The sequence below is a fragment of the Haemaphysalis longicornis genome, unplaced genomic scaffold (genome assembly GCF_048455015.1).
Source record: "Haemaphysalis longicornis isolate Haplotype H1 unplaced genomic scaffold, Haemaphysalis longicornis Haplotype H1 scaffold_10, whole genome shotgun sequence".
Taxonomy (NCBI): Eukaryota; Metazoa; Arthropoda; class Arachnida; order Ixodida; family Ixodidae; genus Haemaphysalis; species Haemaphysalis longicornis.
The window spans coordinates 123,933,661-123,946,415 of record NW_027526204.1 but is presented as its reverse complement, the minus strand read 5'-3'; the positions used below and the strand labels follow the sequence as shown (position 1 = coordinate 123,946,415).

The 12,755-nt window shown below is 51.0% G+C and overlaps 1 protein-coding gene across 1 annotated transcript in view; it reads left to right on the top strand.

Annotated features, from left to right (window-relative positions):
• Nucleotides 1–8,794, top strand: part of LOC144159233 (cyclic GMP-AMP synthase-like receptor) — a 56,704-nt gene extending 47,910 nt beyond the window's left edge. The window contains exon 9 of the mRNA XM_077690597.1: nt 1,396–8,794. Coding sequence (XP_077546723.1) covers nt 1,396–1,732 — 337 coding nt within the window. The 3' untranslated portion in view covers nt 1,733–8,794. The remainder of the gene's footprint in view (nt 1–1,395) is intronic.
• The last annotated feature ends 3,961 nt before the right edge of the window (nt 8,795–12,755 follow it).

The following is a 12,755-nucleotide window of genomic DNA, read 5'->3' as shown; positions in this document are numbered from 1 at the left end:
GCTGTCTTGTCTTCACTTGTGCTTTCCTGGGACCGTAATAAAGAAAAATTGGGCCATAGCTACTCAAGGGCTATGAGGCATGCCAAAGTGGAAGGCTCTGGGATAATTTTGACCACCTGGGGACATTTAACTTCCTCATAATCTCGACACACGGACGTTTTCGTTTTTCGCTTCTTCTCTTAATTAACCACCTGCACTGATCCTCATACTCACTGAGCCATCCGTATTTGCTCTCGTATTATCAATTAAACCCTCCTACTCGGTTACTCATATGCACAGGCTGACCAACCACCAAGCCTTGACCGAGTTGCACAAGTTTGCTGGCGATAGTGCCAGAACATAGTCCTGTGAAGTCTTGGCACCTGTGGGTAGCAGTACTCTAGGAGAGTTGAGACAGTAGCATAGGCTTCTTTTTTGAGTGAGTGACTGTGGATGATGTGACCGAAACGGTGGGTTTGAGCTTATTTTGAAATTCCTAGATCTGACTGGTATCACAACCACCCCCAGTGTGTTTAGGGTGTGGTAAGCAAACGTGACTGGTTGAGCCGCAATAAGTACCCAGCTCAGGTGCCTTGAAACAGGTTCGTACTCGACACTGGATTGCTGTGTTTTTGTTTGTTTGCTTTGGTTTGTTTCAACCTACCTGGAAATTGCGCTAATGATTGCGCATTTTGTTTACTGGAACCTTCCCCCCATTCGTCCTGCAGGCTATAGGCTATAGCCCCTGTACTTCTGATGGATTATTAAAAGCCCCTACACCATTTTTTGTACAGAAACTTAGCGCAAATGTAGCATGTAGGCTTGCACCAAATTTGTCGCCACATTGGGCCCGACTCGCGCGAGTGACAAAAGGAGACACCTTTCGAAGCAAGCAAACGACAAACGAGCAATTGTGGAGCCCAGCAGCTGCCCACATGTGAAGAAACTGGCATATTCTAGGGATGCATTGGGTGTGCCCAAGTACATACTTAATTGTAGTTCCAAAACATATAACGCTACCTTGGTAACATACAGGATAGGTTTTACCAATGCTCCACAATCTCAGTGATGCATGTGAGCTAGCGAGCATACACCAGCTGCAACATTTCATCTCATATGTGCTTATTAAGGATGTTATTGCCATCATGTGCTACATTATGAAATTGAGGTTCGGGAATGGTTCACCACGACTCCACAGACTGGAGTTGTGGTGGTGCTCTTTCTTTCTCCTCCTCTTTCTTTCTTTTTTTTGTGTGTGTGTGTGTGTGTGTGTAATCACGAAGGTGTTGTGGGAATTGCAGGATAAGATAATGCAAACATCTGCTTCAAAAAGCAATGAGTCTTCTTTCAAGCGATGAGAAAGTTGGAGTAAGTGTTTGCGCAGGCAGTAACAATGCGTTTGTGTTCCAAATACAGGGGAGCGGGCCCAGTGACTCTGCGGCCCACATCTCGGCGCGGCCGAGGACATGGACGTCGTTCCTGTGACCAGTCGGGGACCAATGGAGCAAGGGTCAAGCAAGAAACTCGGGAGGCTCCTGGAACCGAAGACCACGGGGCAGTGAAGAACCATGCGGGGATCGATGCTGAACCCGAGGATGTCAGCAGTTTCTTGTTGCGTCTACTGTCGCACCTGCGGTCCACACCAGCTGGAATGCGGGCACGCGCTCAAATGCAGCTGCTGGATATCGCGTCCAGTTATAGTCAGGGGAAGTACCCAAAGGAGCTACTAGTCAACAAGTCTCGAGATAATTGACAGGAAAAATTCCACATAGGGTTTTTTTTTTATTATTATTGTTTATTTTTCATAGCGCCGTTAGGCATGAGAGTGACCTTAAAGGGGCCATGCAGATAAAATAGACGTTTGTTTTTTGGCTGTGGCTAGCGTTCCGTCCAGATAGAATACAACTGAGAGCTTCGTTCGGTCCAGACGGAGTCGGCGTGAAATTTGTACAGTTCCGTCCAGACGAAAGCAAAACCGGCTGGTTAGACGCAATGCTTAGTTGTAGTGTAGTTTATAATCCTTTTATGTTTATAATCCTTTTTTGTAATAATCTTTCTCTTTCAAAAAAAAAATTGTGCACTCAACCGGCCGCTCCGCTACCGCTGACTAGAGCCAAGGCCGACGTATCCATCACCAGAGTTCCGATCATCTGTAGTTCGTAATGGTGATTACTAATTAACGGTTATTCTGGCTAGTCAATGAGCGGAAGCGGTTCGTTTGGCTGGGTAAATATCAAGAAAGACTGCTCTCGCTGCTTGTTGTGAAGCGGGCGTGGTCGAGGTAGTGGCAGGAGTTGGTCTCTTAGCGTTCAACCCAGCGTACGGGCTAATTCTGGTACTAGCGCCATATTCTCCCCTGGTGAGCCTGGGGAAACATTATTGCGTCAATATTGTCATAGCAATGCCTCCGCCATGTTGGCCTTGAAGGCGTTATAATTGTCATGGCGACAATGCGAGGGAGCGCAGCTTGTTTTGGGGAGAGGCGATGCCAGTTGGATTCTTCACCCCCCAGCGTGAAGGTGCGGGAACAGCTCAAGGCGTAAGCATCCTAGTCAAGAAAGGCATCACATGCATCGAGCACCCACCCATCGCTGCCAGCCCCATAGAACATGGCGTAGCGGAAATCGTGCTAGGCAGACGTAAGAGCAAGGAACGTATCTTCGTAGTCACTGCATATAGCAATCCGAGACACTACAGACAGAGATTCCGCCACTTCTTTCGAAGACTGATCCAACTAGCTGGAAGCAACACAGTGCTCGTCGGAGGTGACTTCAATGCCTCACATCAAGCATGGGACTACCCCCGAACGACAGCTAAAGGCCGGTCACTGCATGACGAGGCAGCCGACACCGGCTTCTTGCTCGTCAATGACACGACGTTCCACACCCGCATCGGCACCTCGGTGCAACAGGACACCAATCCCGACCTCACCTTCCACCGCCCGGCCCCGCACTGCGCCGTAGCCCAATGGAGCCATACGGGCCACTCCCTCGGAAGTGACCACTACATCCTCGAAGTCCTCATCCCGACGAGTCAAGCGGTCCTGACGGCCAAACGCCGCACGCAACATCTCACGGACTGGGACGCTTTTCGGCACGAACTCGAACAGCTTGCCGCCCTCGACGGCAGAGACAACATCCAAGCCATCACGGAGTGGACACAGACACTCCAACGAGTCAAGAAGCGCACCACGCGGGCCGTCGAAGTCCCCGAACAGGTGGACAGTGTAGACAGTCACCTAGCCCACATGCTCAAAGCCCGACAGTCCCTGCAACGCAGGTGGAAGCGATACCGAAGCAGCCGAAACCTACGCAAAAAAATTGCCCAACTCAACAGGGAAATCGAGAAATACTGCGCAACTCTCTGCCGTCAACAGTGGCACGCAGTGTGCCAACAAGTCTGGGGCCAACTTCATGTCGGACACACATGGCATCTGCTCCGATACCTGCTAGACCCAGTGAAGTCCAAGACCACCCAGCGTACCCAGCTCAAGCGTACGATACATCGGACGACGCGAGAGAACGGCTCCCAAGACACGATCCGCTACCTGCAAGAGAAATATCTCCCCACCACCCCATCTGCAAAGCTTCCACTATATGGCGCCTGACCAGCAGCACCCAGCAGCAGTCACGGCTTGGCCCACAGACGCCCCAGGGACGACTGCAGCCCAGCGGAAGGCAGCCGGGCGCGCCACTGCCCAGCAGCCCGCCCCGCCCGCAGCCCCAGTCGTTGCGCTTGCAGCCCCCGGCCCAGAGCAGCTGATGCCCGTCCTCCTGGCCCTGACGCACAGCTTGGTGGGCCGACTGCCTGCCGATGACCCTGCAAGGATGGCGGCCACAGACGCCTTGGCCCTCCTGAGCCCCCCCGCCCACCTGCACCATGGCTAGCAGACCCAGTGGGAAAGGCCAGCGGCCACGCATCCCTAGGCCGTCGCAGCGCGGAGCTGACTGAGCACCTGTTGCGGGAGTCCTTCGACGTGCTGGCACTGCAGGAAGTGTACATCTATAGCGACACGCCGCGCCTGCCGGGCTACGTGTGCCACCTCAGCGCCACGAGCTGCCGCCTGAGGTGACGATCCCCCACCGCAAGCACAACCCCTACCCCCGGTCTTCATTCGCCGCCTGCACATCGCGCCCATTCCAAAGAACATGCACCCGGGCATCTATGACGCTTTCAGGAAAGCCCGGGCTAGAGCCCTCAGTAGACTGTACGCCAACGACGAGATTGCACGATACGTAGACGTGGCCGCATACCACGCCAGACCCGGGCAGTACGCGGCAGCGGTCGTGACAGCGACCACGGGCATCACAGTCACCGCGGCCAGCTTCCGAGCAAGCACACCGGCGCAAGCAGAAGAAATCGCCCTCGCCGCAACCGACCCCGGCTGCGCAGTCATCCTCAGTGACTCGAAATCGGCCATACGCAACTACAGTACCAACGCTGTCGCGGCAATCGCCGCACGAATTCTCAGCAACGTTCCAGGCTCTAACACCCGCCCCTTGAGACTGCAATGGTTCCCCGCACACGAGGAGCAGGCCCCCAGGGTAGACCGCGCCCGCAACTGCAACATCACTGCGGACCGGGCCACTCGCGAACTCACCAGTCGGGCGGCCCCCCAGGAGAGGTCTCCCCCCACGCCCTTGAATCCCAGACGAAGATCCCATGAAGATGCGCCCTGCTCGCTACCTGCACCACTAGAAGACTATGGCACCATACTACGGTGGTACCGATACAACAGGAGACGGTCAATAAAGTCTTTTCTCTCTCTTCTTGAGTTTTGTTTATTTTTACCGAATCGGTCAAGCGGCTTCCGCTCATTGACTAGCTAGAGTCGCACTTGATTAATAATCACTCTCAATGATTACAGATGATCGGCCGTCAAACGAACCGCTAAGCTCGACCACGCCTGCTTCACGACAAGCAGCGGGAGCAGTTTTTCTTGATATTTACCCAGCCAAGCGTACAACTTCCGCTCATTGACCAGCCAGAATAACCGTTAATTAGTAATCACCATTACGAACTCCAGATGATCGGAACTCTGGTGATGAATACGTCGGCCTTGGCTCTAGTGAGCGGTAGCGGAGCGGCCGGTTGAGTGCAAAATCAAGACCGACCGCTCTCACCGCGTCAATTGTAAAGTGGGCGTGAAGTTAGCTGTTACAAAACGCTGGCACAACCACGCAAATAAATATATAAACAAAGCATGTCCGGGGGAAATTGAACCCGGTACATTAGTGCAATTATCCGAGGCGCAACCTCTACACCAAATCAATCTGAAGACTGAGGATAGTGTCTAATCAGCCGGTTTTGCTTTCGTCTGGACGCAACTGTACAAATCTCGTGCAGCACTCCGTTCCGTCTGGACGGAACTTTGTTTTATCAGAAAGATTTCGTGTTTTATAGCGCTTCCAACGCTTTAACCCCCCTCTCTCTCTCTCTCTCTCTCTCTCTCTCTCTCTCTCTCTCTCTCTCTCTCGTAATGTCAGGGTAGCTTGCTTAGGGCATCTTGCTACAGACAGGGCACATGGTAGAGCCAACAACAGTCTGGGTTCTGTCTCTGGCAAGGGCCATATAACTTGCAATTTTTTTCCGGAGCTACGGAGCAGACCAGCCGTCGCTGCTCCGCCCAGGTGAGGAGGCTCTGTGTACCAAAGGGATTGGCTCTCCCGGTGGCCAATCCCTTTGGTATTCCGGAAGTTAACCATAGAACCGTCCGCTACTTGAACCCTCTGCACAGAGAAGCTGCTAACCAGTTTGTGTCTGCCGTGTCGAGATTTCCTTCCCGGTCTGGAGAGCCCGGTGTGCTGCGGTGCATGGAGGCAGCGTTGCAGCTGTGGAGGCCCTGACCGAACGAGTTGCACGTGCGGAAAGAGCAGCAAGACATAAAATTGAGTTTACCCCCTAACAAGTTCTTTTCTATTTCAGGCAATGATATCGCAGTTCTCTTCTACTGGAGGACCACCGAAGACGACGGGGCGTGTGGCGAGCAGAACTCCCTTGGGACTCTGATTATTTGCCCATCGCCCCCCCTTGCCCGGGTAGGGCCGGCGCCCCGAATCAAAAAACACTCGGGAGCCTTCGGGCTCTTGGAGGAAGCTGCCTGGGGTTGCCGTTCCTGACATGATGATGGACAAGTAGCGAAAGCTATTGGTACACCAGTCCAATCTGACAAGGCAGCAAAACAACAAACGTTTTTTTTTTTTTTTTAACTTGTGGCCTTTATTGTTCTTCATGTATACTTAAACTTTGTCTTTTAAGCCGGGGCTCTGATTTTCCCATTGACCCCCCCTTCCTGCTTGGATAGGGCCGGCGCGCCGAATCAAAAAACACTCGGGGGAGCCTTTGGGCTCTTGGTAGAAGCTGCCTAGGGTAGCCGTCATTCGCGTGATGAAGGTACGCCAGTATTAGTACACCAGTCCAATCTGGCAAGGCAGCAAAACAACAAACGTTTATTTTTCAACTTGTGACCTTTTTTGTGCTTAATTTATACTTAATCAAACTTTGTCTTTTAAGCCTTCTGATGTTTAACCGTCATCTTCATCAGGGGTGAGACAGCTGCGCATATAGCGCCTTTTTGATACAATTCCATTTTCCTGCGCCAAGCTGCTCCAAAAGCATGAAAATTGCGAAAAATGCGCTAAACTGCTCCAGAAGAGCCTAAAAGGCACGGATTTTAATGCTCATCTCAGTTCCGGCGGGGACGAAAGCCTCCCGCATCCCGGTCACCACTTTTATTGTCGGTCAATTGCAAACACAGAAGTGGCAAAAATAGAAAGACTGAAATGAAGCAAACGATAGCTTCTAAAACACGATTGGCTTTCCGTCCGCATTCGCTGAAACTGCCTTCCTGATTGGGCATCGCTGTGGCTACAAACATGGCCGCCGCCCGATCCGCCTGCTGCTGCTTACTTCACGTGCTCAGTGGGCATTGCGGATATTTTCCATGGTTTATTTTACGCTATCAGCTGGGCTCCAGTATATTCATTCTATCAGTTGTGGCTCTGAACAGTGACGTTAACGCGGGGATATGGTTTGAGATTGGTGCGAGATTTCGAGAAGTTGCGCGGCTCGAAAAAAAAACAGTTGATTGAAATGTGGGGCCTACAACTTCACCGTGGCTTGTCCTTGAGTGCGAAACGCGGTGTGTGCGTCTATAATCGGGTTCGTGAAGCGAACTTTTTGACTCGCTGTGGTGCTATAAAATGAGGTGTTGCTGTTGCTGAAGTGTTGCTGTTGCTGTGCTTCGAAGCGCGATCACGAGCCTCGGGGATGGATCGGTTGACCCGAAAGTTTCGGGCTTTGCTGCGGCGCCGCTACCTGTTCAGGCAGCGCCCAATAGCTGCGTGACTGCATGGTAACCACAGCATGCGACTAATAACACTTGATGTATTCGAAGTAAACAGTAACGCTACTCAAATGACCATGCGGTGAACGCGCGACCCGGGGACTGAAACGGGTAGGCTGGTTGGGCTATGCGACCGTTAGCTCAAAGTTGCTCAACTGTTGCCGTGACTACACTCGTTTGTACAACGCAGCCTGAGATTACAAAAATAATAATTTTAGCATTGAAACGGTAAAAAAACATGCCACAATTGCAAAGCCCTTAAATTTGATAATGTTAACGGCAGTTTTGTTGTCAAGGTTGCGAGCAGCCGCAACACAATATCACTAATTAGGAAGAATTTAGTGCAGTTAAAACTTTGTGATACTCTTACAAAATTCTTTCACGTAAGGCTGTTTCAGTGTTCTGTGTAGTCAAAACTGATTGGAATGTGTACTTGACCCTGCAAATATTGCTCAAATTATGATTTTTTAAGCTCACAAGACGTAAAAATTGTCCCTAACTGCTCCATATCAAGATTCTTCTGCTCCAAAATCGAAATTTTGCTGCTCCGAAAACTGCTCCTAAATCTCTTTTGGCTGTCTCACCCCTGCTTCATGGATATCAGACGCATCGACTCCATCGAACAGCGTACCGCGAGGCCAGAATACAGCAGTGTCTGTATGAAGGTGTTTCATGCCCGGATACACCAAGATCTCAGGGGCATCATATTCGTCACGGAAGCGACGTTGCCAGAAAAAGTGCCATTGACGCGGCGGCATCCATACTCGAACCTATTTACTCGCCTCTCCTCACAACGGTAGGTACGTGGCGCTTTACACACTGCACTGTGAGCGGAGATGGGAGCAGCTCTACGAACGTGCCTTGTGTCCTTCTCTACGACTCATTCAGACAGTGCTGCCGTCTAGGAGAGGCGAAGCAAAGTAACGCATATCTGACGCTAATGAGCGCCGACAGTTGGCGCCTCGATGCCAGTGCCTTCGTGTACGGGGGGGCGCGCGTGAATAGGTAACCGGTAAAAAGCGCAAAGGCTCATGGGTACAATCTCTGCTCCCGTGGAGCTCCACTACTTCTGGTTCGAGAGCTCTCCTATCCTACCGTACGCCAGCGGCTTTCACGCGCGCCGTTCTTGCTTGTCTGTTTACACCGAAAACAAAAACGCTCGTGCATCGCGCATTCAATGAATAACGATGAATTCTACTAGGGGCTCCTCTGAAAGGTTGGTGCTCGGTAATAAGTAAACAACATGCACACGCGCGTGAAAGCCGCTGGCTTACTTGAAGCGAGGCGAGATCTCGAACCGGAAGTGGCGGGAGCAGACGACGTACCCATGGGCCTTTGTGCTTTTTACCGGTCACCTATTGAGGCACCATCCACTGTCGCATTGTTTCCATGACTGTCATGTGCTTCAAGCTGCTTGTGCATGTCATTTTTGGTTTTGTTGACCCGAAATAAACCGGTTATTTTTTGTTTCTTGCGTGTCGGCGTCACTTCATCTGGTGGGGTCAGGCTCTCGAACCCTTCGCACATAAAGGAGGTTCCTTTAACATTCAACTGCTCCTGTGAGGGCCGCTTTCACTTCCGTGTTTTGCCGATTCCTATAACTGAGGGATCAGCCACAATTTTTGTATCTGTATCTGCAAACCTAGCGGGGTCTGCCAAGATAAGCTTTGAAGATAAAAATGAAAATTGAGAAGTGAGGATCGAGTTGCTGGGCAGTGGATTGTATCCCTGTAGGGTAATTGAAGAGATGCCTATGGTAAAACTGCTTATTCTCTGCCAGCTCATAAGCTGCCTTGACTTTGAAAGGGACATGTTCAGATGCGAGCCACAAAAATCCTTTACAGCGGGTTCAGTATTGATGCTTGCAGCACTGGAAAATGGAGCCGTAGATGAGCAGAAACTTCTGGGAGCAACTTCGTATTCTCCCCGAGCGAGACTTCAAAACCCGCTGATTCAGATACGGAGGCCGACATCGACACAGAGGACGGTACCGCTTTGGCGAAGATCAAACGGAACGCCGTTTTCAAAGCAAAGTTTTGGAGGACCCAAACTCGTTCCCCGTGTATTCAGCCGTTGGGCAACAGTGCGGTTAAGACTTTTGTCTTAGCCGCACTGTTTCCCAACAGCTAAACGGGCACGGCCCTTGCGGCTAGTAAAGCTCATTACTTCTTTGGTCGCGGCAACCGGGTGCAGCACTCCCACCTGCCAGAAATGTGGTACCCGGGCCCTGGGCAGTGCGCAACACCTCCTGTGGGAATGTTCGGCACTCAGTGTTTCACTTGCGGCTTCCCAATCTATGAACTACGACAGTCGCATATTAATGCTCTTAATCCCTTAATCCCCTCCAAGCAGATTGGCAACTTCAGCTGCGGCTGCTCAAGAAAGAAAGCAGGAAGCGTTTGCAAGATGAAACGCCGGTTGGCATCCTACCGCTCAAGCCCTCCTCGCATCCGGGCGAGGTATTCGCGAATAAAGTGTATGGAAATGCAGCGACCGCACATTATACATAACTGGTCAGCCCCAGCAGGCTGTCAATTGCACCGATGCCCCCCTCTGTAATAGCTGATGCCATACCAAATCTCTTCCACTTAATTTGGCTCTGTCCTGGATTCGCCCGTAACCACCATCAGCTGCTAACTGTAGGTCCTGCACCTGTGACTGAACTGGAGCACGTTAGTCGTGTCCGTGGCGACCCCGCTACTTTAGAAATAACGCAGCACGCCCTTGAAAACGGCCTCTACAAATTGGTGTAGCGGTCTCACAGACTCCCGGACTGACCATACTCATCCACGTCCGATGTCAACAGCGACATTGCCACTGACTTTGTGAACTGTGCCTTCTGTGAATTGGACCCCAAGACTAGAACTGTGTACATTGTGTCAATTGTGACCTTTCCCTTTCTCCTCCCCCTTCCCATTCTCACTTCCCCGCAGGGCCTTATGGCCTCTCGTCTTTAATAAAGTGTTTCACTCACTCCCTTGGGGCCCCACCTCACAGGAAGCACCTGCTTGACGCTCTGCTGATTTTCATCCGGAACTGCTTTTAGCTGCATTTCTTTCCCTGTTCTCCCCACTTACTTCCTATCCAATTTCTGACTCTTGACCGAGGCCTCGGGTCATTTCAAGGGGACATCTCCCGCTCTCTCTCTTCAATAAGCGTGTGTTCATCACTCATTCGATGTCATTTCAACGAATATCGATGACATGCACAATATTGGGCTCAGAAAGCCAGCTGTTGAGAACATTTTTCTGCGGCTTTCAAATGGTGCAGTTGCACGGCATCACCAGCCTAGGGATGGCTGGCCTATACGCCTCGAGATTCGCGATCGCTGCGCCGCCTGCCGCCGCTTCTCCGCGGTGTTGACGGGATTGGCGCTGCGTGGCTGATGGGGGCTCGTGCAGTGTTTTGGTTCTGTTTCGCTTCTTTTCGCCTTTCCGCGCCCCCCAAAAAACTTGTTATGGTGACGTCTATAGGCAAAGAGTACGTTTAGGTCACTTAAAAAGCAGCTGCATCTTCGTAGAGTACGCGATCGCCTGCAAGAGCTACCCGGGGACGCGATTTTGCGCGCTTCGTCGACGCTCTTCCAGGCGTCGGCGACGGTCGCAACATATCACCCATGTCACCTCCAAAACATCAGGCACAAATGAATTCTACTCTCGCCTCGTTTAGACCTGATACTGGCACAATGAGAGGCTGGCTTTATTTTGCAGCGTGGACAACGAATGCGGCTTCGTTTCGAATATATACATCGCAGAAAAATATGTTTCGGGGATGTGATTACCCAACCCCGGACAAATGCCTTTTATAACATATAAACCTTGCGAAAATATTAAGTATATTCCAAGCCTGTGCCCACACACGCCATAGAGCAAGAACCAAGGCAAGTTAATGAAACCACGGAAAAATAAATGCTGTGCAAGTGCGGAATTAAGAAACAGAATAGCTCAAACGGAAATGCAAAAAAAAAAAAAAAAAAACACAGTGCAGCTTCTGACATGCTAAAGACGTTCGTCGAAACTAAAGGCAGGTAGGGTTCCCTAGACCAACTATACGCGAAATGCACTGCTATTTCGCGAGACATCGGGGGGGGGGGGGGGGGGGGGGGGGGGGACGCTGTGTACAAATGCGGAACGGAATCAAGCAATGAACGTTTTAGTAATCATACGCACAAATCTCGCGTTCACTTTCCTTTTGTTTTTCTACTTCAACGAACAGCTGATCGTACGGCGGACGCATTTTTGGAAGTATACAGGGTAGGCTGTTCAACAAGCGATGAAAGGTGTCGTTCGAAGAGTGTGGTATGTGATAAGGCCCTGTGATTTCAGTTTCTGCTTTATTCTGCAGGTTCCCTGTGCCATATGACGATATTTCGAAGAAGGGTTATAGTCGCGGACGCGGATTATATTCTAAGCCCGTATCCGCGCTGCTCGCAGAGGATATATGTAGCAGATGAATGTTTGCGCTCAGCTCACGACATGACGGCTCCGACGTCGTGTGCTGATCCCCGAGTATAATTATGCATTGTCTATCATATTTTGTTGAATATTCCCGAAATTAAGACAGACTGGCTTGTAAATGGTGGTGATCAATATGTGAGGTATAATATTGGCAAACGTAACTGGCGTTCTGTCAGGTATGAGTGCTCCGCTGATTGCGCACAAAACCGATTTAAATCGTAGTGTATAGCCGTAGCATGGACATCTGAGGACCCGCTGGTTACGTGAGACACTGCTGGTAAATTCAGGTCAGTGTAACTACAATCGGCTCCATCATACGCCGGTTCCGCGACGCTGGCCTGTGACACACACCAAATATACCACGCAAAGATTGCGTCAAACATTTATACTCTCGTAAACACACCCCATTTGCGAACAGAGTGACTGCTCCACATAAACATGGATTTCAAACGCCCGCAAGCGGTAAATCTCACTCGCGAACGTGCCGCAAAAGCAGCGGCGGCACTGCGGAGCGGGACGCGGACTCCCGCGCCTGCTTTCGAAACGGGCCGCTAGGGGGATTTCAGTGGCGCCCCTACAGGCCGCGCTCGAGGCGTATACTACCCGAAACCAGCGCGTGAGCTTACCAGGGGATCAAAGCTTACTGTCACTTCGATAAGCTGATGAGAAAGCGCAGCAGGTCTGGGCAGTCGGATTTTAAATTTCCCGCATAGTTTCAGTGTGCGACGGATGGCAAACGGTAAAGATGTAGCTGCCTTTTGCGATTGCGAAAGGTGATAAAGGGGCCGTGATGATAACATGCAACTTCGTTCATTTTGAAAGAACTAGCGTTTGGTAACTCGCCGAGTTCCATTCCAGCCATGGAAGACTTCTTTAACCGAAAAAACGCAATGAATATGGTGGAACTTTCAAATATTGCGCTACGGTGACGTAAGATGGGAAGGACTGACGTAATATGGACCGGCACTAAAAAC